We start from the raw sequence: 24,603 nt of genomic DNA, 5'->3' as shown, positions 1-24,603 counted from the left end.
TAAGAAACGACATCTGACACCAATAGGAAGCCAACACTGACACCAACAAGAAACCACCACTAACACCAACAGGATGCCACCACTGACTCCAATAAGATGCCACCAATGACATTAACAAGAAACCACCACTGACACCAACGGGATACCACCACTGACTCAAAAAAAGATGCCACCAATGACATTAACAAGAAACCGCCACTGACACCAACAGGATGCCACCACTGACACCAGCAAGAAACCACCACTGACGCCAACAAGATGCCACCAGTGACACCAACATGGTGCCGTCACTGACACCAATACGTGCCACCACTACCTCCAATAAAACGCCATCACTGACTCCAATAAGATGTCACCACTGAAACCGACAAGGAGCCATCATGCACTGACTCCGAAAAGATGCCAACGGTAATACCATCAAGAAACCCCCACTGACACCAGCGAGAAACCACCAGTGACGCCACCAAGATGCCACCATTGAGACCAACAAGAAGCCAACACTGACACCAGCAAGATGCCACCAGTGACACGAACAAGAAACTACCGTGCACTGACAGCAACAGGATGCCGCCACCGACACCAACCAGGAAGCCACCACTGACTCCAATAAGATGCCAACAGTGACACCATCAAGAAATAACCACTTAATCCAATAAGATGCTACCACTGACACCGATATGAAAACACCACTGACTTCCATAAGATGCCACTAGTGACACCAACAACAAGCAACCACTTACTACAATAAGAAGGCACCACTGGCCCCAACAAGAAATAACCACTAGCCTGACCCCGATAGGATGGCCCCATTCCCATCACTGCAATAAGAAGCCGCCTCTGACTCTAACAAGAAGGTACCACTGAATTCAACAATGATAATTATAATAATAACAATAATGATAATAATAATAATAACACGAATAAAACACCGACAAGAACTCACCCCTGCCACCAACCAGACACCTTTCAGGCTATATGTGACACATGCAGACATGCTTTCATCTCTAAAGTAGTACATGGCCAATGGCAAATAGATATGAAGACAGGGCGATTAAAGGCGCCTCAACTTTCCTTTCCCCATAAGCCATCCAAATTTATAAAGGCACTAACGACTATCCATTGTTCCGGTAATTCGTTTGCTTCTGTGAATTCCATCGCTGTCTGCAGAAGCACGCCACAAAATCGCTGAGAACATCTTGCGACAAGCTAGGGCCTACATAGCAGAATTGCAAACACCCACCCACACACGCGCTCACACACAAGCCCACCCACACACAAAACCCTTCGTTATCCCATGGATCTCGCTCCATGGTTATCCATTATGTGGCAAGGAGGAAACCACTTGAATGAATAGACGAGATCGAAGCAAAGGTAGCGTTGGGGAGTATCCAGCATGTCCCGCAGAAGTCCTAATTCATTTTGCCGCGTAGTCCCGCATACTGTACTTTTTGTAGGGTTAGCTCTTTTGCCTACGTCGAAACGGCATTGGAAGCCAACTGTTTCTCACAACACAATCTCGTCAAATTATCGCCCGCAAAAATCATTCCATACTTGCGTATTACGTTTCCATTCACCAATACGCCAAACGTCTCTCACAAAATCAAGCTGCCCCAATTTTGGGGCTAAAGAAAAGAAGGGAGCCCGGATAGGTGAAAAGAGGAGGGAATTCCCCTTGGGAAATTTCCTACATGGTGAGCTGGAAAGGGATCATCAATGGGTACTGTGGATTTAATCACATTTTGTCTAGTTTTAAAACGGAAAAAATAAGGAAAGGAAAAAGCCCGCGCTCCTCTTTCACCTATCCTCTTGGGGAAAAATGGGCCGGATTGGGAAGACTTTCCGATGAGGCAAGATATTTTCTATTTCAAAAATCCTGCGCCAGATATTACAACAAAAAGAGAGAGAAAAGCCTCGTTTTGAGGTTTGGCGCGGGAACTAATCCAATTTAACCGGCAGGAGGTATCCCCTTTCCCCAGCATCAAAGGTCAGCACATTTTGACGCCCAAAAGAGATGGAAATCACTTCGTAAGGTGATCTGGACGGAGCGAGAGGGATGCGCAGAAGCCAGGCTTTCCAGAAATGTGCCCTCTTCCTTCTTTTCAACGGACCTCCGCCCCACTCGTCGGGGGAGAGCTCTGCGCGAGCTGGCGGCTAGAGAAAGATGATCGCAAGAATCATTAGAGTATAGCCCGGGACAACACGGCGCAACGGTGATGGCCCGGGAGAAGAATATAATTTCCCACTCCTTCTTTCTTCTGCAAGCCTTACACGGCTGCTGAATGGATTTACACGTACCTGATTTCATGCCATCGTGACTGAATTTTTCTTTTCCGTGCAGTGATACTGGTGATCTATTTTCATGGCTCTTTAACCATTTTATATTAACAATCAATGACCTCTTTAAAGATTACATAACAATTCTATGTGGTGCCCTGCGTAAAGTTATTCCTGTTTTCATTACATAACTACATTATTGGAATGTATCTCGTACGTAGCATGTTTGTTTGTTTGTTTCCGTTTTTGGTATATTTGGAGCATATTAATGATGAAGTCTTAACTTTGTGATGCCGACACTAAAGTTACACTAGAAGAAGGGATGATTTTAAGCGCATGCAATACTTGTGTTCCACTCATGGTTGCGATAATGCGATATCATTAAGGAATGAAACAAAGGTAATGAATGTTATTGACAGGGCAGTATTCAGCTACGCTAAAAGAATAGCGTCTTTTTGACTCTCAACAAAGAAAGAAAGGCAAAAATAAGATAAACAGCAAGCTGATAACTAAAAATGAGCAGATTCAATGATACGTGGATACATAATATAGTGACATCGAGAATCTTGTAAACACTGTAAACATTCACAGACAAATGAATGTGCGTGTTCGTGTGTGTTTGTGTTTATGCGTGTGCAACATCAAGTAATATTCGATGCGACCATTGGAAAAGTAACTCATCTTGTCACGATTCAGAGCGGTATTGATTGATGCGCAAGATGATGATATTACCTTTGCAGTACCAGATTTCACTACGAAAAGATATCTATCCTGACAATATTGGAGTTTATGCAACTGCATCTCCTTTAAAAATGTATTACACATGTCTGTATCTTGTCCTAAAGATTGCAAGAGTGATGTCAATAACGCAAGTATATAAGAAATTATTTGCCCTATCTCATTATATCTGTATACTTCAAAGTTTTAGAAACGATTTTACTGACAAAAATTATTTCTTTTTATTTATGACAGATAACAACACCTTTATCAATCCCGCTTTAGGTTTAGGAGATACTGCTCAACTGATTTTGCCATTGTACAGTTAATACATACAGTTACAAAACAAAATTCTTACAAAAAAAAAACATGTTATTGCCATATTGATGGATTTAGGTGAGACCTTTGATACCGTCGATCATAAAACTCTTGTTTATTAATAGGATGGTTATGGTATACGAAGTCTACAGCTTATTCTTGGTTTGAAAGTTATCTATCTTATAAACAACAATAAAATTCACGCTTCATCCATGTTTAATGTGGAGTCCCCCCCCCCCTCAATACTTGGCCCTAATGTTTTTGATACAGTCATATAAAGGATATAACAATTCATCGTCGATTTTTGTATTTTATTATGATTGTGGTTGACACTCCTGTTTTAGCTTGTCATAAGAACCACCATAACTCTATTAAGATATTAAATTCAGAACTGCAAAAAAGCATAATCTTGGTTATGCAACAAATTATCTCTGAAATTCATTAAAAAAATCATGCATTTTCACACTCTACACACTCCAATGTTTAATCCGCAAGTTGATTATGAGATTAAGATTGATGGTTAATTATCAGACAAAATTTATAAGGATTATAATGAATTTTTGGGAGCAATACTTGATAACTTTTTGAAGTGGAATCATCATAGTTATAAAGCAAAAATATCTTAATAATTAGCAGAACGATTATCCATACTAAAGCGTAAAGCATTTCAAGCATGTCAATCCTAAAATAATCCGTGTAATGCTTCATAACATTCTATCGTCACCCTAACTATCATATTATTGCAATCTCATAGGGGGAAGTTGTTGTTATTATCAATTGAATAATTATTGTTTTTTCACAAAAGAAGGCTGTAAGAATTTGTACAAATTCTACCTTTATAACACACTGTTTCAAACAACAGTTTCTACGAAAAAATTGCTACCTCAATCGTTTCAGGATTATTTTTCATACAGCAGGAAAAAAAGTTATTCATATCCAACACGTAACCTGCAATAACATTCATCTCAATAAGCCCCAAATCCTGTTGGTCCACAACTCCGTTAAGAAAAAAAAAAAAGCAAACAAACCCAAGTCAGGTCAAATAAAGTCACTTGGTCAATACTGCAATTACCGCCCTGTCTTTTATGCCATCATTACATAATGAATAGTTACGACGGAAATGTAAAGCATCAGTCTTCGCAAAAATTAATCCCTTCGTGAACACATGGACTTGCACACTGTATTACTTATATTCTGTAGAAATATTCTTACAGTGTATATCACTTGATAAAAGAATTGTCTTGAACGAAGCCTATGCCAACGCTTATTTAACATACACTATAACATACCTCATATATAGATTCCTCTCATCTGATTGGTTAAAAGTGGAGTCATGAAAACAGCTGTGCCCCATTTTTGATCAAAATGACGTCATGATTTACTGTGCCCGGGGCACAGAATCAACTGTGCCCTGTAAATAGGTTTGGAGGCAGTCGCAACCCCGTACACATAGATCACTCATATGTACGCACCAATGATACGACCGCCGCGCTGTCGATCAGCGTTGATTACGAGTGCTGTAAAAGAGACTAGAATCTATTTTTTCGGTATCTATATTTCGGAATCTATATTTTCGGTATATAAAACAAATAATGACAGCTTGATATTCGGGGCACAGTTAAGATTATGTAGGCCCTCCGTGATGTGAAAACCATAACTATGCCCTCAGCTTCGCTTCGGGCATAGTTATGGTTTTGACATCCCCTTGGGCCCATAATTTTAACTGTGCCCCTCATACCAGTCATTATTTGTATAATAATACAAAAAAAATTCTGTATGTAGGGCCCTACAATCAGAATTCAGCCTGGCTGTTAGGCTATACTGATGAGCTTCAAGTTTTCTCCATATGGGTTTGCCAATTCGCCGAGCCACATTCCCGGAAATATTTAAACGAGACATTGTAAGAAGTCTTATTTTCTACATTTATGCTTTCCGCATTATCCGTGGTTGATTTTGATTGACCGTTATATCTAAAAATTTTCGTCAAAATTCTGATTCCATTTCAATGAGATATTAATCTTTATGCCCATGATCACACAGGGTGAAATTTTACGAAAATGACTACTTTACACGTCTAGTTGATGTCTTCAGTTAAAATAAAGATACTAATAGTATTGTACTTTCGTGTATTTCATTGCATAAAGTAAATTTAAGGTCTATCAAGAAAAGATGACAAGTCCGTATGGGTATACAGTCATGGACGGAGTTTGTGAAACAGTACTTTTCGTCCATGAGTATTATAACTGGCACATGATCCAACTGTAAATTCTCATTGACTCAAGTACTTTGAAATGATAAGGGTATAGAACAAAACTATAAGTCACAGTCAAACAACACAAAACAAAAACAAACAGACAAAGCAAACCGAAATAAAAACTAACGCCTGTTTCCGTTACAATTAGCGTAACACATATACATTTTAACCATGATATTCCATACCGTTATGCCCATTTCTTCGACGAAAACTGACATGATAATCAGGCTCACTTACCATGCTTTATGCCATCGATAGATAGTTCAGCTATATGGCATACCGACTTGGCAAGTTTGTCGAAATGTAATTTATCGCATATTGGTACTCGAATAACATTATCATAATCATGGCGTACCAACTTGGGCAAGTTTGTCGAAATAATTATTTGTCGCATACTCGAATAACAGGCACAATTTGCATATATGAACACAGTCAGTCCCGCCAACGGAGAAGTTAGAACGTGCGATTATCTTAGAGGAAAGAGTTTCATACTTTTCCAGACTTCCTCTTTCTGATTTAGCACCAATGTGCTAAAAGACAATCATACGTGTATATATTCGTAACATAATGTACATAAGGCATACTTCTGTATTCATCCCCGGTTACCAACCTGTTGCATTTCTGTATTTTGTGATGCAATGTATTATCACTACAGTACATATTATTAGCAATATTCCTCTTGATTTATAACCATCTGTATCGTTGATAGGGCAAGAAAGAGAGCAAGGGGCAGAGGGGCGGGGGGAGGGGATTCAATGTTTGCATTTGCAATTCAGATAGATAAATGATGGAAGCTGATAAGGCTTTTTGGTAATGGCATCATGATCTAATCATCGTCCCCGTTGTCATTTCTATTATTGACGATATCTCTTTTCTTCTCATGTAACTACAACCGCAGCATCATCATTCTTTTCATCATCAATATCTTTGTCATCCTTCTTCTCATTTTTTCTTTTCCTTTTCGTTTTCTTCCCTGTTTAGTTGAGTAGTTGCTGATATCGCCACCATGACCATAAATGCCCTTGTCATCGTTTTTACAGTTTGCAAACAAACAATCCAAATATCTCCTTTTCTTCCTTTCTCCCAAACTTCCTCTATAAGAAAAAAGCAAAAAGAAAAAGCCTTTGGGACAATTTCCATAATCCGTTGTCATGGTCGTTTTGATCTGTAACTCTTTGCGCTCGAAATTGAAAAAAAAAGTATCAAAAGGGCTAGTATATTGTACAAAATATCTATAATATCACTTTGATGCAAGACCGACAGTCGCTCCTTCCCTAATTCGCCCTTGTGGCTGCATGCGCACAGATGAGCTATAGGTTTAAAGGGGTTTTGGCAAGAATCTGCAAAACTTTGTAATGAATATGCTGACATCCTTGCGGAAGAAATGATATCTACATAAAGTGTCGGTAATCCTCAATTCTAATGGAATGCTTTTTTTCCGTGTGTGTGTGAGTGTGTGTGTGTGTGTGTGTGTGTGTGTGTGTGTGTGTGTGTGTTGTCTGAACAGTGCTGTAACAAGAACTTCAATATGAAAAGTGTGACGGGTGCAACGACTTCCAAATAATAGAGGTCGTAAAAAAGATATGTTAGGCGTCATCTGCATTCTCCATTTGAGGTATGGTGATGACTAGCAGGCTTTGAATCTCTAGAAGCCTGGAATCAAAAGAGAACCTCTCTCCACTCTGCATGGTGAAAATCCCACTCAACAGTTTTATGGGGATTTCCACGTGGAAGAAGAGAACTCGAGTCAGATTTTGCCAGATGATCGTAAAGTGGTTGGAATAAGGGGAACAAGCGGTATTACACACGCGAGAAAGGCAAAGATATGACTCCTATTTCGCCGTTAGCTATTTAAACAACCACCGCCGATCGTGCAAATTCAGCATTAGTCAATAATCTTCAAATTTTGACGCGCCTGTTGTTGCTGTTTTATTCCTCTCAAAAAAAAAAGTCACTTTCGGGTCTGCCTATTCACGCTACTTGTCACGCGTGAAGACAATAGAACGAGAAAGAGCTCGAGGCATTAGACACTTTGTTATGCATACATGCTTCCTTGACGGGATTTTGTTAAGCTAGCGAGTTGTCAAAAAACAAAAGGAAAGACCCCGAAAGAGTTCGTATGAATGATGGATGCTGTGATGCTTCTGTTGGCAGAAGCGAAGAAGGATGTATTTTCCACCCTTATTGGGTTTTGATTGTTAGCTCTTGTTGGCATTAAGCTTATCTTTTCTCCCGCCGTTTTCCTTTTCCCCTTTTACTTTTAATATTTCTCCTGTCATAATCCGCCTAAATCAAATAAATTCAAATGAAGGATTTTATCATAGATACTAGGGATTTCCTTTCATGCACTTGTCTCTCCTTCACTCAGGCTTATCTGGTTTGTTTTTCATGATTCGTTTAGAACCTAAGCCAGACAATGTCGCAGATACAATTATAATCGTCTTTGTTGTTATGGTTATGCTACTGTTGGAAAAGCCACTCCGAGCGAGTGAATTTGAATAGAAAAGAAAAAAAAAAAGGTATCTCGTCAAAATCAAAAGCTATGCACTAAGCGTACGCTTTTTTCGTCGTCATAGAGTTGATGTGCTTCTTCGTGTCCTTCATGTCGATCATGAATAATTTATGTATGTATGATATATACAATATATACAATATATACAATATATATATATATATATATATATATATATATATATATATACTGGCATCAAAAGACTTAACCACAACATGGCGGGCGGTGCAAGAACAGTAACAGACAAGAACAGACAACACTACAAGACCACACTCAGCACCAACACAATCCTGAAGAAGGGCTTTTCGCCCGAAAGCTCGATGATTAAAGGGGTGCTACCCAACACCAGCCACGTCTATTAATGTGCAAGATTTGATGTCAATATATATATATATATATATATATATATATATATATATACAGTATATACATATATTGGCAGAAAGAGAGAGAGAGAGAGAGCGTATGTCTTTTTAGTTTTACCCATTTTGGCTGAAAAATTATGAGGGGGAGAATTTTGATCTCATTCCGTGAACATTAAATTTTTGTTGCAATCTCATCCGAATATCAAAGTCTGATAACCACATATTTTGATGTACAATGATTAGTCTACACATTATACTACCTCAGCAAAAAAGAAAAAAAAAAAGAAGTGAACACTTTTTTGAGTTCATATTTTTCATAGAAGAATTCGATGAAAATAAATGTATTATGATAAAACCATATTACAGGTAAGTTAATTGGCTATCAACCTGATTGGTCAAAATAAAGGAAACTTTATGCATAAGTAAACACATTCGTTTTTGTCCTCCAAGGCACAAAAGTAAAAATTGCACAATTTGACATTATCTTTTTCATTTGCAAATGCCCTTCAAGATAACAATGGTAACAAAGGTTATGAAAAATATTCTTAAAGTTTAAACAATTGTTTAAAACAATGAGAGACATGAATGGCATAGCAAAAATAAGCTTCCGTTCTCTTTATCTCTTTATAACCTCATACAAAATCAAAGTGGAAAACTAAAGGTGGAAAATAAGAATTTTATATCAACTCAATCGTCATATGGAGATGATTAGATGAACAGAATATCTTTATTTCATTCTTTTGATTTAGTAATTCAAGAATTCATGAGACAAATTCGAGAACCAAATCGTAAAAACATGAGAAATCAATTTAATTCCTACCATATTTGTTAATATTGCTTCTTCTCTCATTTCATTTGAAATTGGGATTTGACAGAATATTCTTCATTTTTCTTCACTAATTTTAGCCTTAATCTTTTGGGCTTGAAACATAATAATAAAGATCACAGATTTATTTTTGCCACTCCAATAATTTTTTTTATTGTGTCAAATCGTCTATTGTTCTTATTGTTACATGGAAGAGCACTTATGCATGAATGACAGCTTGCTCATTTTTGCAATTATTACTTTTGTGCTAAGGAAGAGAAAAACAAAGCTGTTCACTCATGAGTAAAGTATCCCTTTTTATTGGCCTATCAGGTTGATAACCAATTAAATTACCTTTCCTATGGTATATAATATGTTAACTTTTACACAAATATTCTATGAGAAATGTTAACCTGAGTGTATAATATCATGCATGTACAATGCATATTCTTTTATTTTTATTTTTATTTTTTTAGCGTGCTCAACTGAGTGTGTATGATTGTTCTTTTCTGTTTGTTATCATAATTATTTTCCTAGTACACACTATTCAATGAAACGCGTACATTTGCAATTCCTCTGTACTTTGAAACAAGTACTGTTTTAAGTTACCTGCATCATTCTAATTACATCAGTCATCAAATACTCCAGCAGTACATACATAACTTGTGGAAAATTACATTATTCTCCAAAATTGATTTTCGAATGATCTTGGTCTTGCAAGTTCCGCTCTTCAGTCCATCACTCTTTCCCATCGCTGTTTCCCTTTTTGTCGTCTTCCATGACCCTTACAAACTATTGTTTCTCTTCTCATACGTTCATTGGTACATAGCTTTATTCTGTATTTTTTGACTTTATGACTTGCATTTCTTATGATTGATAAACGACATAAATTGCCCAATGTATACTTTGTGTGTATATGTATCACGTTTTGTTGAAAAGAAATAAAGTTTATCTGAATTCATGAAAACTAGTGTAAGAATGAATACATCGAAAACAACTAACAATGTGTAGAATACTCGGGTCATCTCTTATAAAGCAGTAAAAACAAAATTACCATACAGTTTGTGTGCGAATGTGCCACGTGGGTAGCTGAAATTGCAACACTTCCTTTTTGTGCACGAGAGAGGAACAAATCAGAGATTCGTTACCTTTGCCGTGTTTTCCTTGATACCTACTCTGTATGAGATGCTGTTTTCGCGAGAGTTTAATATTCGCAAATTTCACGAGTCAAAGTTGGATTGCGAATTTAACAGCACGTGAAAATGTCTCCATACGCTCTCGTAATCATGGTAACAGTACATTACGTGTTAGCGTCGGCGTCATTTCTGGAAAACAATATCCCCTGAAAATGTCCAACATGATCTCCGCTTTCGCGAAAAATATCTGTACGCGAATTTAACAGCGTATACAAGTTTATTTGCACAGACGTCTGGAAATAATGACCCGTCCTTCCAGTCGAACCGATGCACGTTGCTAATATATTTTGAACGTCATTTAAGTTTGGATGAATAGCTGAATGCTGATGAAAAAGCCTGGCAAGTTACACTACGTGCCTGGCAGCCTGGGTCCAGAACGGGTTAAGCTGAAATTTCGAAGTTGTTACCTTTAATTTCCATTCTCTTCGATGTGGAATTTAAGGCCAAGCAACGTTTAAACAATCTGAGCGGGCGTTTCTTGCCTTATAGAAATGTAGTTAAAGCATGTAAAGGGCTGGGATAGTTTGGGTTGAATTGGGTATTCATGTCTTTTTGGGAGATAATTAGAAACTACTTATCTGAAATATTAAAGAACATGCGATTCTATAAGAGGAATTCGAAATTTTATTTGATAAAAATTCGTTTGAATGGCTGAGATGTCAAAAAAAAAAGGAAAACAAACTGTAAAAAAAAAACCACTTGAGAGACCCACCTTTTATTAGGATCGCTTTGTTTTGGATATCTCAGCCTTTTTCAAAACCAATTTTTATCAAATAAATTTTGAAAACCTCTTGGAATGGTAAGCTCTTTCATATTTCACGAGAGGTTCGTCATTATCTCCACACACACACACACGAACACACGCACACAATTAAAAACCTGGGCCCTATCTCAACCAAAACTACATCATGCCTTTAATTTGATTCGGTTCTGGTTATAACTTTGAAGCTTTTGTTGTCTGTCTCTGTCTTCTTTGGTAGCTGTACAGAACGAGCGGCAGCCGCGAAATATGGCGCACATTCGACTCGACAGCGTGCCGTCAGTGACCACTGCAGAGCCGCACGAACTCGCTCCGAGCCCTCTCACCCGAGAGCCAACTTCGTCATCGTCTCTCTCATCATCATCCTCGTACACGCCGTCGTCCTTCAGTCCCATGTCGTCGTCGCACGCGGCGTTCACGTTCACCACCAACCACCGGTTCATGGCGGGGCTGATGACGGCAGAGACTAGCGCCAAACTTGAGCCAGAAGATGGTGAGTAATCATGCAATAATGCTTGCCTGATCTATTGCTTAGCAGCTTAGATATCGAAAGTATAGCTCTGACATGTCTGAGTACTAAAGAATATCTGGAAATGATGATGACCCACATTCCCGCTCCCGAAGTCGATTGATTTTTAAATGTTAGTCGGAGTTAAATGTTAAGTAAAGTAGTTGACAGACATGTTTGTTCGTTTGCCTTCGGGTATTACTAAGACGTATAAAAATACTCAGAATCGAATTAGTCACTGACCAATCACTGACTGACTCATCTTTACACTTTTTTAAATACAGAAACAACAAAAATTATGATCAGTTATAAAAGGGAAAGATGAAGCAAATATCCTAATTTTCTGGGAGTGATTTTGTATTGTTCAGACGAATTAATACGCTCCTTGTCAGCTCGTTTTCTCTGAAAACTAACAATCCTCCTAGATTCCATATTTGGCTTAAACAGTCCCCGTACGCTGAACTTCTTCTTCTCATACTGCCCACCGCCACTGATTCTACGTCTTTAGTTCCATGCCACAACCTTATCAAAGTATCTTCGCACACTGGGTGTAAGGATCTTGTTCATGTTTAAAAGTAGAACGCTCACACGACCCACAACGATCTATACGGGCAAGAACAACCACAACAACAAAAATTTTCGCCCATTCAATTTTTTTACACATTAATAACCGTGAATGAAATGGGATGTGTACCGTAACTTCACATTATAATATTTGAATGCGTGTTTCCTTATGTCTGTAAACAAATAGAGATTTTCTGTAAATAGTACAGTGTAATTCTCGTCCTAGGGCGAAAAAACATTCTAGCTCTCATGACGCACAAACCGACGTGCTGTTTCGTGTTCCCCGCCCTACTTTCCACTTACTGTATTACACAGTCATGACGTTGATGTGATTTATCAGACGCCACAGTGATAAAGGATCTTCTGATGATTACTGCACTAATCGTAGCATTCCAGGAACAGACTGAAGTGGACGTAACAGGTGACGTCGATCCGCGAAGACACGCCCCCTGTCTCATTGGCTCAGAGCTGGCGACAACGCCCAAAGAGGTGGCCGTGTACCCAGCCAATAACGACAGCATCTACGAATCGTCGGCACGCCTCCTCTTCATGGCAGTCAAGTGGGCCAAGACACTCCCATCCTTCTCAGGTCTTCCCTTCAGGGACCAGGTAAGATTGATTGATTGTGATGATTGCTTGCTTGCCTGCTTGCTTGCTTGCTTGCTTGATTTATTGATTTATTGATTGATTGATTGACCGATCGATTGATCGGTTGATTGGTTGATTGGTTGATTGATTGACTGATTGATTGATTGATTGATTGATTGATTGATTGATTGATTGATTGATTGATTGATTGATTGATTGATACAACTGGTAAGGTTGTACCGCATGCTTGCTTCACACTGGTAACCTCTATTTCTGTCTTGTTTAAAACGGTATTATAATTATGTAAATCACTACCAGTTATGTTCCAAACTTCAATGTATTCATTTTTGTCTAGTGTATAAGTGAAAGTGGAGCTAAATGTTAATTCGAATCAATTCAAGAATTGGACATAAAATAACGCAAATGATGACAAGTGAACGAACCGCTCGCTGACCGACTGACTGACCCACAGGTGATTCTTCTGGAGGAGGCTTGGAGCGAGCTGTTTCTACTCTGCGCCATCCAGTGGTCAATGCCACTGGACTCCTGCCCGTTACTGACCGGTCTCCACGAGCAGATCCAGACGGACAAGGCCGCCTCAGCCTCGGGGGACATCCGCCTTCTGCAGGAGGTTATGGCCAGGTTCAGGGGCTTACAGGTGGATCCAGCCGAGTTCGCCTGCCTCAAGGCAGTGGTGCTCTTCAAACCAGGTAGTCCTTGTTAGAAGGTCGCCACCCGTACCTTAAAAGGATGGTATAGTTTTGGTTGAGATTTGGGGGGGGGGGGGGTTCAGGTTTTAACTTTTTGCGAGATAATAAGCCAGTTCGGGGTTCCAAATTGCGCATGAGCAGATAAAGGTCATTTGCACCAACAAGGTATGTTGGTTGATGAATTCACTGAGATCTGTGATGTAATGATAATTCAAGTAAACCTTATAGGCTAAATGGTGCTTGCGAGCACATCCACCTGACAGTAAAAGTGGTATGTGGCAACATCAACAGAAAAAGATTGTTAATCCAGTCAATGAAAAATAATGAAATGGATGCTTTCCCAAGTGGTAACTCGTGGACCATTATCACGTGATTATGGTCACCTGGTCTACGCAAGATGATCTTTGGTTGAACATGGTTGCTGAATTCCGTAAATTGTTATGTCAGGCAAGCCTATGCATTATGTCGCTTTGTAAACAAGTGAAGTGCCTAACCAACTGAGAAAAGGTAATTTGTACCCACGTGCACATGAGCTAGCTCAGAACTGGCCTATTGGACCCCGTTTACAGTGCGGGACTGGGCCGAGCCGCGGGCGAGCCGCGGGCGAGCCCAGCCTCAATTGCGAGGCCGGGCCCTGCAATTTTGTCCGTTTACACTGCCGGGTTCGGCCGCGCTTTTGATTCAAACCTTTCAATATTATTTTTGTCGTAGTGGCGCTCTGCTTGTAAACAAAGGCAATTTGGTATTGCCTGGTTTTCAGACCCTTCGCCAATTGAATTCCGTGGCGACGAAATCGCCGTTCGGGCAAAGGCCTTTGCCTAAGGAAAATCCTTTACAGGACCAAACCACCTTAAACTATACTAGTTTTCGACGTTTAGGGGGTTAATATCCTGAACAGCGAAATAGTACAGGCAGAGGGTTTGGAAGCTAGACTAAAATTGGCCGCGCATTTGGCCCAGTTTACGTTTACACTGAGAAAAGGCCGGGCTCGGCCGCGGCTCGGCCGCGGCCGAAACCACCTCCAGAGCGTGGCCAAATGCGAGGACAATTTTGGCCTCGCATTTGGCCTTTTGCGCGTTTACAGTGAAGCGGGGCTGGGCCGACCCGCGGCCGAGCCTCGCACTGTAAACGGGGTCTGAAGACCCCGCCACGGAATTCAGTTGGCAAAGGGTCTGAAAACCAGACAATACCAAATTGCCTTTGTTTACAAACAGAGCGCCACTACGACAAAATATTGAGAGGTTTGAATCAAAAGCACAACCGAGCCCGGCAGTGTAAACGGACAAAATTGCGGGGCCCGGCTTCGCAATTGAGGCTGGGCTCGGCCGCGGCTCGGCCCAGCCCCGCACTGTAAACGGGGTCCAAGAAACCACTTACGTGAAATATTAAAGAGCAAACAATTAAACAATTTGATGAAAATTTGTTTTGATATGACTGAGATATCCAAACACAAAGAGGTCCTAATAAAAGGTGCATGAGACCCACCTTCTTATTAGGACCACTTTGTTATACTTTGTTTTGGCATATGATTGCGTATTATCAACCATTTCAAAACCGATTTTCATCAAATAAACATTTAATTCCTCTTACAATATTGTATGCTCTTCAATATTTCTTATAAATGTTTTTTTATTATCTCGCAAATAGTTAAAACCTGAATCCCCATCTCAACCAAAATCAGATCATCCCTTTAAACTCGACGTCAGGCAGAAACAGGGAATACAACGTAATGTGCACCGACATTTAAAATGCTGAATGCTATATGAGATGTTTGCAAAATCTTCGTGCAACATTAATTATATTCAGTTGCCATCGTTATATAAATCTCTTTGTATAACAATGCATGTGAATGTTTGCTGTGCGCACAAACCTGAAAAGACAACTACAATAGATTATGTAAATGACAGCAAGAAGAGAAAAATGGAAATGAGTAACGTTTTAACAAGCTTGCAATTGCTGTCTTTCAAACAACTTTTAACTTAGCCCACGACATCAGATAGCAATCTATTCTATTTCATTCTTTTACAAAATTGTCGGTCTAACTTCTCTTTTTTCTTTTTTTTCTTTTTTTTTTTGGTGGACGTACATACTATATCTTTTACTGATTTGATAATCTGGACTGTTTTGGCGGTTAGTAGAACTAACAGGTCTAGAGGACATTGTATATTCAATATAGATTATGAAATAATGCGCTGTAGATGGAATTTAAAAAAACACAGGAAGAGAGATAAGGCTTACATCTGAGGAGACCTTCATACGGTGGTCAGTTGGTGGTAGTCAGATTGATTTGCATGTTTACCGTGGATCCGGGGATTAACCTGTCACACGTTGTGATGGATAAAGATGGAAGGGATTTATGAATTCCATTGACGTTAAATCTCCAATCCGGCCAAAAGCTCACGGGGATTAAGCATTAAGTAGATACTTTTTAAAGCGTGAAGATCTCCACCGAGATTTAATCAAAAATCTGAAGTTAACTTTAAAAAAAAAGATTACATACGACTGATGGAAGCTGACTCTGTTTTAATAAATACAAATGCGCGATGTTCTGGGATAGTCGGCATTAATTTGCAAATAAAATGTTAGATGTTTCATCATTTTCATCTAGTTATGTTTTTGGTGTCATCGTTAGTTTGTTATGTTTGTTATGTTTGTTTGTTTGTTTGTTTGTTTGTTTGTTTGTTTTTGTGTAATGTGGATATTACAAGCAATGATCAGATTGGAGACAGAATCTGATAGTAAGGCTTAAATTGTATGTATTTGGCAGAGGCTGGGGGCAAAGGTCGAAAGTGAAACTGTCATAGTGAGAAAGAGAGAGTAATAGAGTGAGAGAGAAAGGAGATTGCGTCGTTTGTGTGTGTTTGTATGTGTGTGTGTGGGTGTGTGATTGAGCAAACGAGAAAGAAGGAGAGTGAGAAAGGTCATTTTTGTGTACTTTGTGTAATGAAATGGGGAGCTATAACCAGAAACAGACAGACATACAGACTATGGAACAGGCAGTTTCTATGGAAACTCCTGGTGTTCCTCCTTGTTACAGTAATGCAACCCCCCCCCCCTTCTTCTCCTTCCATTTGACAGAGACACGAGGTTTGAAGGACCCCACCCAGGTGGAGATCCTGCAGGACCAAGCACACACCATGCTCAGCCAGCACATCCGGGCTCATCATCCGACACAGACAGCCAGGTTAGCAGGACAAATTTTACCGATTAAAAAAACAAACAAAAACAATAACAACAAAAAAAACCCAAAAACTAATTACAAAATAAGCAAGCAACGAAGCAATGGAAGGTTTCTTCAAGCAAGTGAAGCCAAAAATAATAATAAAATGAAGTTTTTGATCGCAAAAACATGTTTAGCGCTATTTTCAAGCAATCTACAGTAAGTTCATCATCAGACAGAGCAAAATAGAACATTTCCAATAATAATACCTCACTTCCTACATAGCCAGGAATATTCTTGAAGTTCTGGTAAGAAATACGCACATTAATTTTTCTTCTTCTTTTTTTTTTTTTTTGAACAGCTTTAGCCGCAAATATTTCAAATTAACAAGACTGGCTTTGCAAAAAATCTTCAAGTACTGAACGTCCTGATTTGAGTGCATGAACCATGTAAAGTGTCTTCTCACTCTCACGCACTGATCTCTGGGGGATACTTATACTGTCACAGAGTGGTCTTCTATCTGTATTGCAGCGGTCTTATGGCGAGATGCTCACAGTCTTTGTTGATTGCCGTAGATGGCGCTTGGCCGTTTCGGCGCATGACATTGTTGCACGTTCTCATTATGACGCAGACGTGCGTTCTCACCGGTTTGAGAAGGGACAATCCCTTCAAAATAAATGTTGGCTTTCCATAGCAAGGGTATAGCTTACATTAAAAGGAACACCAAGTTTTATGTTATTATGAAATTGATTTTTAAGAACTTTGTAAAACCTCGATCACTGCAAGTCTTCATTTCTGATAATAATGATAGGACAACAATCAAAAAGGCATCAAAGATTTTGGTTTGATAGGAGTCTGATGATGAAAACGAATTTCGGAAATTGATATGATTTGAAATTAAAACAATATCAGTCTGAGCAAGTCGTATCTGCAGTTCACTGTTCCAACTTTATGGGCGTATTCGCTTCCAGAGGGTACAGTGAAGGGGTCATATTAAGAAAACGTGATGTCCAGATTTGCATATCAAACTAATTTGCGTTTCATATTTTAGTGGGAACACTGTAATCAATTGTATGGGGCATTTGCCTCTTTGACTAGGGATGCCTGTTTCGACACGTACAGTCATGAAAGATAATATTATGCTGCTGCACCATACAGGTACCACATTACCAAGGTGTAAATTGTGGCTTGCAAATGTTAAGGTGAGGAACGTTTGCAGTAAAAAGCCAGACAAACTTTAGTCTAGAGAAAAAAAAAAATATTATGTAAATGCTAGCATTTGTAGCAAGCCTTCACCACGTGTTCATTGTATGTTATAGTATCCCTCCGTTAGATTTTAGACATTTCTATTTCATCATGCGTATGAATTTCTATTATCTATTCATCATCTCTGTCAATTCTCCTCCTCTTCCCACCTCCTTTTGTAAACAGGTTTGGCCGTCTACTCCTACTGCTACCTTCTCTGCGGTTTGTGGCGTCAGAGCAGATTGAGCGTCTGTTCTTCCGCTGCACCATCGGGGACACGCCCATGGAGCGTCTTCTTTGCGACATGTTCAAAAACTAGACACTCCCACTGGTACAAATCTTGTTTGGATGGACACTTTCTAGGATGAAAGCGTGTCTTTTCAATAATCTAGCCGTGCCAACCCTCGCGAGTGCAAATCATACAGGACGCCCCCATTCGACAATGAATTAGGATTGTGGTCGAGTTACCAGAGCAAAGATATTGTATGTATAGATCTGTGTGGAGCCAGTGTGAATTCTGCACGTGTTACGGTGCATGTGACGTACAATCCATTAATTTACGGGCGACTATACTTCAGAGGGAAGGACTGTGTTGAGGCCTTTTGAGAAGACGCCACGCCAAGAGTACATGCAGATGATGCAGTGTCAACGGCTCAACAAAAACTCTTGGACATGCTTATGTGTCTAATAAAGACATTTACCACTGCCTAGCAAAATAGAGGCTGCATTCTTTACGTGTGACTGGAATGGTGCTTTAGAATAGTCATAAACTAAAATATCTGATGTCATTACCGGTTAGGTAATAAGTATAATCTAATGTTAACATGGTTCTGAGAGGAACAAAAGTGAAACAAGACCAGCATAGGGAGTCTCAGTATAGTAACTCTGAGCTTGTCTTATTAGAATCCCAACGCCAAAGGCACGAAGCAAAATTAAGCCGTCATAATTTCCCACCCTAAGATTATGTTGTTGTGTTGTTTGTTTTGTTTTTTCGTCATAAAAAATATTCTCGTGCTGAATCGTTTGGATTGTCAGTTACTACTCGTAATTTACTTGCGTGCAAATTTCTCGTGTTAGAGTACAACATGCCAAAGTGCAGGTTCTAAGAAGGAACCCATTTTGTTTTTGTTTTAACAAAGTAACTGTTTGTTTGCTTTGTTTTATCGGAGCATATTATTTAGGCTGCCTTTAAATAATTCATGTTGTCGGTATAAATCCTTTGTTTGCATGATTTAATTGCCTATCGGTGCAGTAAACCCTATGGCGTTGTACACAATGTTCACAGTCCCTGGCACAAACACAGACATGTTTCTCGTCCTTTTAAAGAGAATTATAATGACATTTTTTTTTTTCGAAGTCAGTATCGAGTTGTTCCTACTCTCCTTTTATTTCGGTAATGGTCGTAGGAAATTGGCCTTTACTTGGTAATCTCAAAATCAAAATGATGATCAAAAGTCGAATCTTGGCACAGAGCAATGTAGCTGACGTCACTTGTGGCCTACAAGTACTTGGGCTGCGTTTATCGTCCTCTCTGTGTAATTTCAGACAAAGGTCACATTTTGCACGTACATGCCCGCGTTTGTTTGTTTGTTTGTTTGTTTGGTTTTATGTTAATAGGTCCAGTAGCAGCGAACCTACCAAATATCTATCTTTTTTTTAAAATCATATTAACCAATTTTGGACACCCTTCTGTTTAAGTTCCCTAAGCTGTTTGTATTTGTTTTGTTTTGTACTAAAAACTATGTGTCGATATACCGTTTGTCATAAATGTCTTGTACACAATCATATCTGATGTAACGGAACTAAGCAGAAATAAATCAAATCACATCAAATCAAATTTTAACAGTGTTTAAGTCGCTAATACAGTATTCAGGTTCAAGGTAAGGCTGCATCGAAGTCTTGTTTGGTGTTCAAAAGCAAAGTTAAGCAATTAACAAATAGAAGAAGAAAGAAATGCCGGAAATAAACGACTAACCATGACAGTAATGAAAGGTGCCTCTATGCAGCTACTCGAAACGCCCTCTTTTGACGAGAGACGTGACAGTTACGTGCGCTGTTAAACTAAACAGCTATCTTTACAAGGTATCGGGTTAGACACTCTAAAAACGCAAATGTTGAATCAACATTTAAAGGGGCCCGAGAAGTGACAGCATTTTTGAAGTGTTGCATCCAACTTTTACAATAACGTTTTAAATGTTGAATCTAGTAGGAAAACCAACACTTTGAAAATGTTGTCACTCCTCGGCCCTTTTAAATGCTAATTCAACATTTGTGTTTTTAGAGTGAATGGATGATATAGTATTGGTAGAGATGAGGATCGAGCTTTTAACTTTTTTTTTGCGAATTACTAAGAAACCACCGTTCAAAGTTTATTTGATAAAAATCGGTTTTCAAATGACTGAGATATCCCCCAAATAAAGTAAAACAAAGCGATCCTAATAAAAGATTGGTATCACTTTTTATTACCATCGCTTTGTTTTGGATATCTCAGCAATTTCACAACCAATTTTATCAAATAAACGTTGAATTCCTCTTAGAATCAAATGCTCTTTCATATTTCATAAAAGATTTTTCATTATGTCATCAAGAAAACAAAGTTTTACCATGATCCCTTTAATGATACCAGTTGATTTTTTTTCAGTTACTATGTGTGTGTGTGTGTATGTGTGTGTGTGTGTGTGTGTTTTCTGTAAACATGAGGTACATATTGCTGCTTGATATCATTAAAAAGACATGAGTTCCTGATATGAGAGAAATGTACAATGTAGTCACAATAATTATTATAGCTATTTAAAGGCCTAATGTTTTCAGATGATCATAATCATGTTTACGATAGCATTTGTACGCAGAAGTGATGGTTTCTTTTGTGAGGTCAGCATGCAATTAATGATATGGGGCCCAGGGTCATCTTTGAAAGGCTGAACGTACTGCCGAATTTTGTGTGATGATGAGAACTCTGTATATATTATTGTTATTAGCATCGTCAAATAAACGCGATCAATACTTATGTAGATATGATAACCTTTACCTTTGTTTACCTTGTATTCTTGAGATGTGATACCAGCAAGGCTGGTGTTTGTTTGTGTGTGCATCTGTCAGTGTGTGTGAGTGAGTGTATTTCATTTCATTTTTACTTCTTTTTTTCCGGCGTGGTTGTTTGGAAGCCGCAAAGGTTTTGATTATAATTATATACATGTATGTGTATGTAGGCCTACATATATATTGAACATATGTATGTATATATAGGCCTATATATATATATATATATATATATATATATATATATATATATATATATATATAAGTATATTCATGTATATGCATGCATGTATGAATGTGTATTCATTTGCAGATCGATTTATGGTATCAAACATGATGTATATATTGTACAATGGGGCCTGTACGTAATATTACAAATGCACCATAAACAATAAACTCTTCAGGAACATTGAAGACCATCCATTTGCAGCAACATCTAAAATATGAAAATTATCTTTTCAAACTCTGTTGCATTTGAGAAACAGGGCAATATTCATTATTATCACTTCGTTACCAGCATATCCCGAGTATCTGGTTTTCTTTCTTTCTTTCTTTTTTCTTTCTTTTTTTTTTTGATTTCTCTTTTCTTTATAGTGTCTACATAATTTCAGTCTGTCCCTTGTGGATATTTTCTTGGTCATAATATTTTTTGCCAAAAAGTGATATTTACTTTAGAATATTGCGGTGGTCAAAGTAATACTTACCAAACAACAATGAGACTGAGGTGCGAGTTTTCTTCAATTTGTCTCTTTCTGCAAATAAAATTCGTAAGATTGCAACTGCTGATCTATGTTTTAACAACCTATAATTTTCAACAAATACGTCGGAGCTTCGGTATTTGTTCCAAGTTCATCGTGTCACTGCCAGCAACCAGGGATAGCCTGATGGTGGTGTCGCTGCCCGGAAAGCAGTGGATGAAAGGCTCGAGTCCAGTGGTTCCTTCTTTCCCCAACATGTTTGTTAAAAATTATAAATCAGCAGTTGGGATCTTACAAATTTAATTAGTAGAGGGAGACAAATTGAAGAAAAGTTACACCTCAACCTTCCCCCTCTGCTTGATAATCTATTGTTTTCAACAATGATATTATGAAATATCTTTTAGGAAATTATTCCTTTTGATGCGTATATACAGTTGAACTAATTCGAATTTCCACAGTATTCTTTTAAGATTATCACTCAGTTACTCCATAATGAATTATGATCTTTCACATGTAAATGAAAGTTCAAGTACATGTGAAAGATACCATCTTTCATAATGTACCAGTATTAATCAGCAAACGTTTAAATGGACACCACTGTCCTCTCATGTCCTTGTCTTTATAAAAATGTCCTCTTATGACCTCTACCTCTCCTACCTGTATGTGTGTCATCTCCAGCTTGTGCCCTCTCTCTCTCACGTTTTGTGAACCTCTTCCTTCTTTCCCACACAACATGTACTATTCTTATTTTCATATCTAACACCACAAACAATGATACACATACAAAAGACATAGACACAAACACTGAATCTGTCTGTCATACTCCCCTCATATGAAACACATCAAAGACGCACCGTATCATACATCACATTGACACGTAATGAGTGACAAATGACCATCGGTAATTTTTTTTTCAGTATTCTTTTTTGTTCATTATATGAAAAGTACTGTATTTAAAAAGAGACACCACACACGGGTGTGATCCTTCCTCAGTTACATAAATCTCTGTCATAATCAATATATGTACAAAACGATACCCCACGTAGTATTTCAATAACGGTTTCTATACATTTCATACATGATAGCGCATATTGTTACAGTCTGCTTGTACGATAATACCAACGATAGTGTGATACCATGTAATAGTCATTCGGCAGTTATAAAGACACTTGAGTATACGTGCAGTTTTCAAACGCTAGTATAAGTGGTGATTAAAGCATTTTACAAGTACGAACTTATTACTAAAAACATCATTTGCGGCGTTATTACATAACAACCCGACTGTAAGGCTGGGAAAACGAATCGCGCTCACGCGTAAGTGGATTCTACGACATGTACAGCAAACAGTGTGCGGGTCTCACAGACATTGAAGCATGCTTCCAAGCGAACAAAAAACACAATCAAGTTTGATATGGAATCTCTACGTCGTCACTACCTGCCTGGCTGAGTATCTTACAGCTTTGCATTATTCATACATGGACATTTGGCGATTGCACTGATGTATGGCCTGGAAACAACCCCGTGTCGACTAATTCACTGGGGGGCATATTTGAAAATGTCAAACATAACATTATTCCGAAGAAGAAAATAAAGTTTTGTTGAGAAAGCCATCGGAGTATCTCACACCAAAAAATCATCTATCTTGCTTGAAACCTCCCGATGTCAACGTGGTGATCATTTCATTAAAGGTGTTCTGCCGTGGAATCGAATATGTATTATCACCTTTTGGGCTGTAACAAGTATTTCAATGCCGGCTTCGATTTAAACGCCAGTATATCACTTGAGATGGCGCATCTTTCAAAGTAATTTGGAAACGTCACCTTTCCTTATCCGACCGTACCAGTAGCAACACATTGTTCGTTTGAAGGGGTCTCGGGTAAAGTTGTTCAGAATAATTATCTTCTACTCTGGGCATGCATCAAGTAACATCTCTTATCGAACTCTATAATGTACTCGGGGTTAAAATTGTTTTCACCATGACTACCAAACGAGGTTTCATAAAAGATGGACTGTGGAATATATATTTTCAACTCTCTAATTATTTCATCAAACTGAATAACACGCTATCTAGACATTAAAAGAAACAAACGAGGTGTTTCCTAGCAACGAGGGACCAAGCGTCTTGGAATGCCAAACGAAGTGCGCTTGTCAGTTAAATGTTTCTTGAGAATTAGAAAAAACAAGCCAGTAGAACAATAAGCTACATCACAAGGTAGAAGGAAACAACAACAACAACAACAACAACAACAACAACAACAACAACAATAACAACGGAAAAGGAGATGTTCAGTATTGAGTTCTACGAACAAGCATAGTTCATTTTGAGCGCATCAGTTATGCCGAAATTAAGAAAACCGCTAATCAGGACATTAAATTCAGTACAATGTATCTATGTTGCTCGACAAAAAAACAAACACACAAACAAATAAAGAAAAAATATGGATTAGCTTTAAATAATCTGCCTTAACTTTGACACACGCAAACTAAAATAGGACAGATCAAAAATCATATTCTTCTCACTCACACATAATGTGGACATTTCAGGCTGCTGCTCATATTAGTAAAGCTGCAGACTGTGGTTAGTGTTCTTGATCAACTGTAGGAAAAAAAGCTTAGAACCGAAACTGGATGTCGTGTATTTACAGGTTTGTCTGGGCAGTGAGGTATTATGTGACGTCTATATTAGACTGATGTTTGGCAACCACAAACATTTGATATTCTATATAATATCTGGCGATATTGGTTAAGAAACAATTGTTATGATAATCAGCTAGAAATTACATCACTAATGATTTATTTTATGGCTACCCTTGCAACATTTATTCAGAAACAATCCTACTCGAAGGACTGCTTTAAGGCTTTCCTCCGCTAAATGTCCAATCTAATCGCT

The 24,603-nt window shown here is 38.5% G+C and overlaps 1 protein-coding gene across 1 annotated transcript in view; it reads left to right on the top strand.

The window, feature by feature from the left end:
- The window catches only part of LOC139726466 (photoreceptor-specific nuclear receptor-like), a 41,245-nt gene extending 22,950 nt beyond the window's left edge, over positions 1–18,295 (top strand). The window contains exons 4-8 of the mRNA XM_071637422.1: positions 11,422–11,694; positions 12,662–12,882; positions 13,334–13,571; positions 16,650–16,755; positions 18,163–18,295. Coding sequence (XP_071493523.1) covers positions 11,422–11,694; positions 12,662–12,882; positions 13,334–13,571; positions 16,650–16,755; positions 18,163–18,295 — 971 coding nt within the window. The remainder of the gene's footprint in view (positions 1–11,421; positions 11,695–12,661; positions 12,883–13,333; positions 13,572–16,649; positions 16,756–18,162) is intronic.
- The last annotated feature ends 6,308 nt before the right edge of the window (positions 18,296–24,603 follow it).

This window comes from Diadema antillarum, unplaced genomic scaffold (genome assembly GCF_040938485.1).
Source record: "Diadema antillarum isolate AM-2024a unplaced genomic scaffold, OU_Dant_1.0 seq00000085_RagTag, whole genome shotgun sequence".
NCBI classification, from domain to species: domain Eukaryota; kingdom Metazoa; phylum Echinodermata; class Echinoidea; order Diadematoida; family Diadematidae; genus Diadema; species Diadema antillarum.
This window is presented reverse-complemented; position numbering and strand designations above follow the sequence as displayed.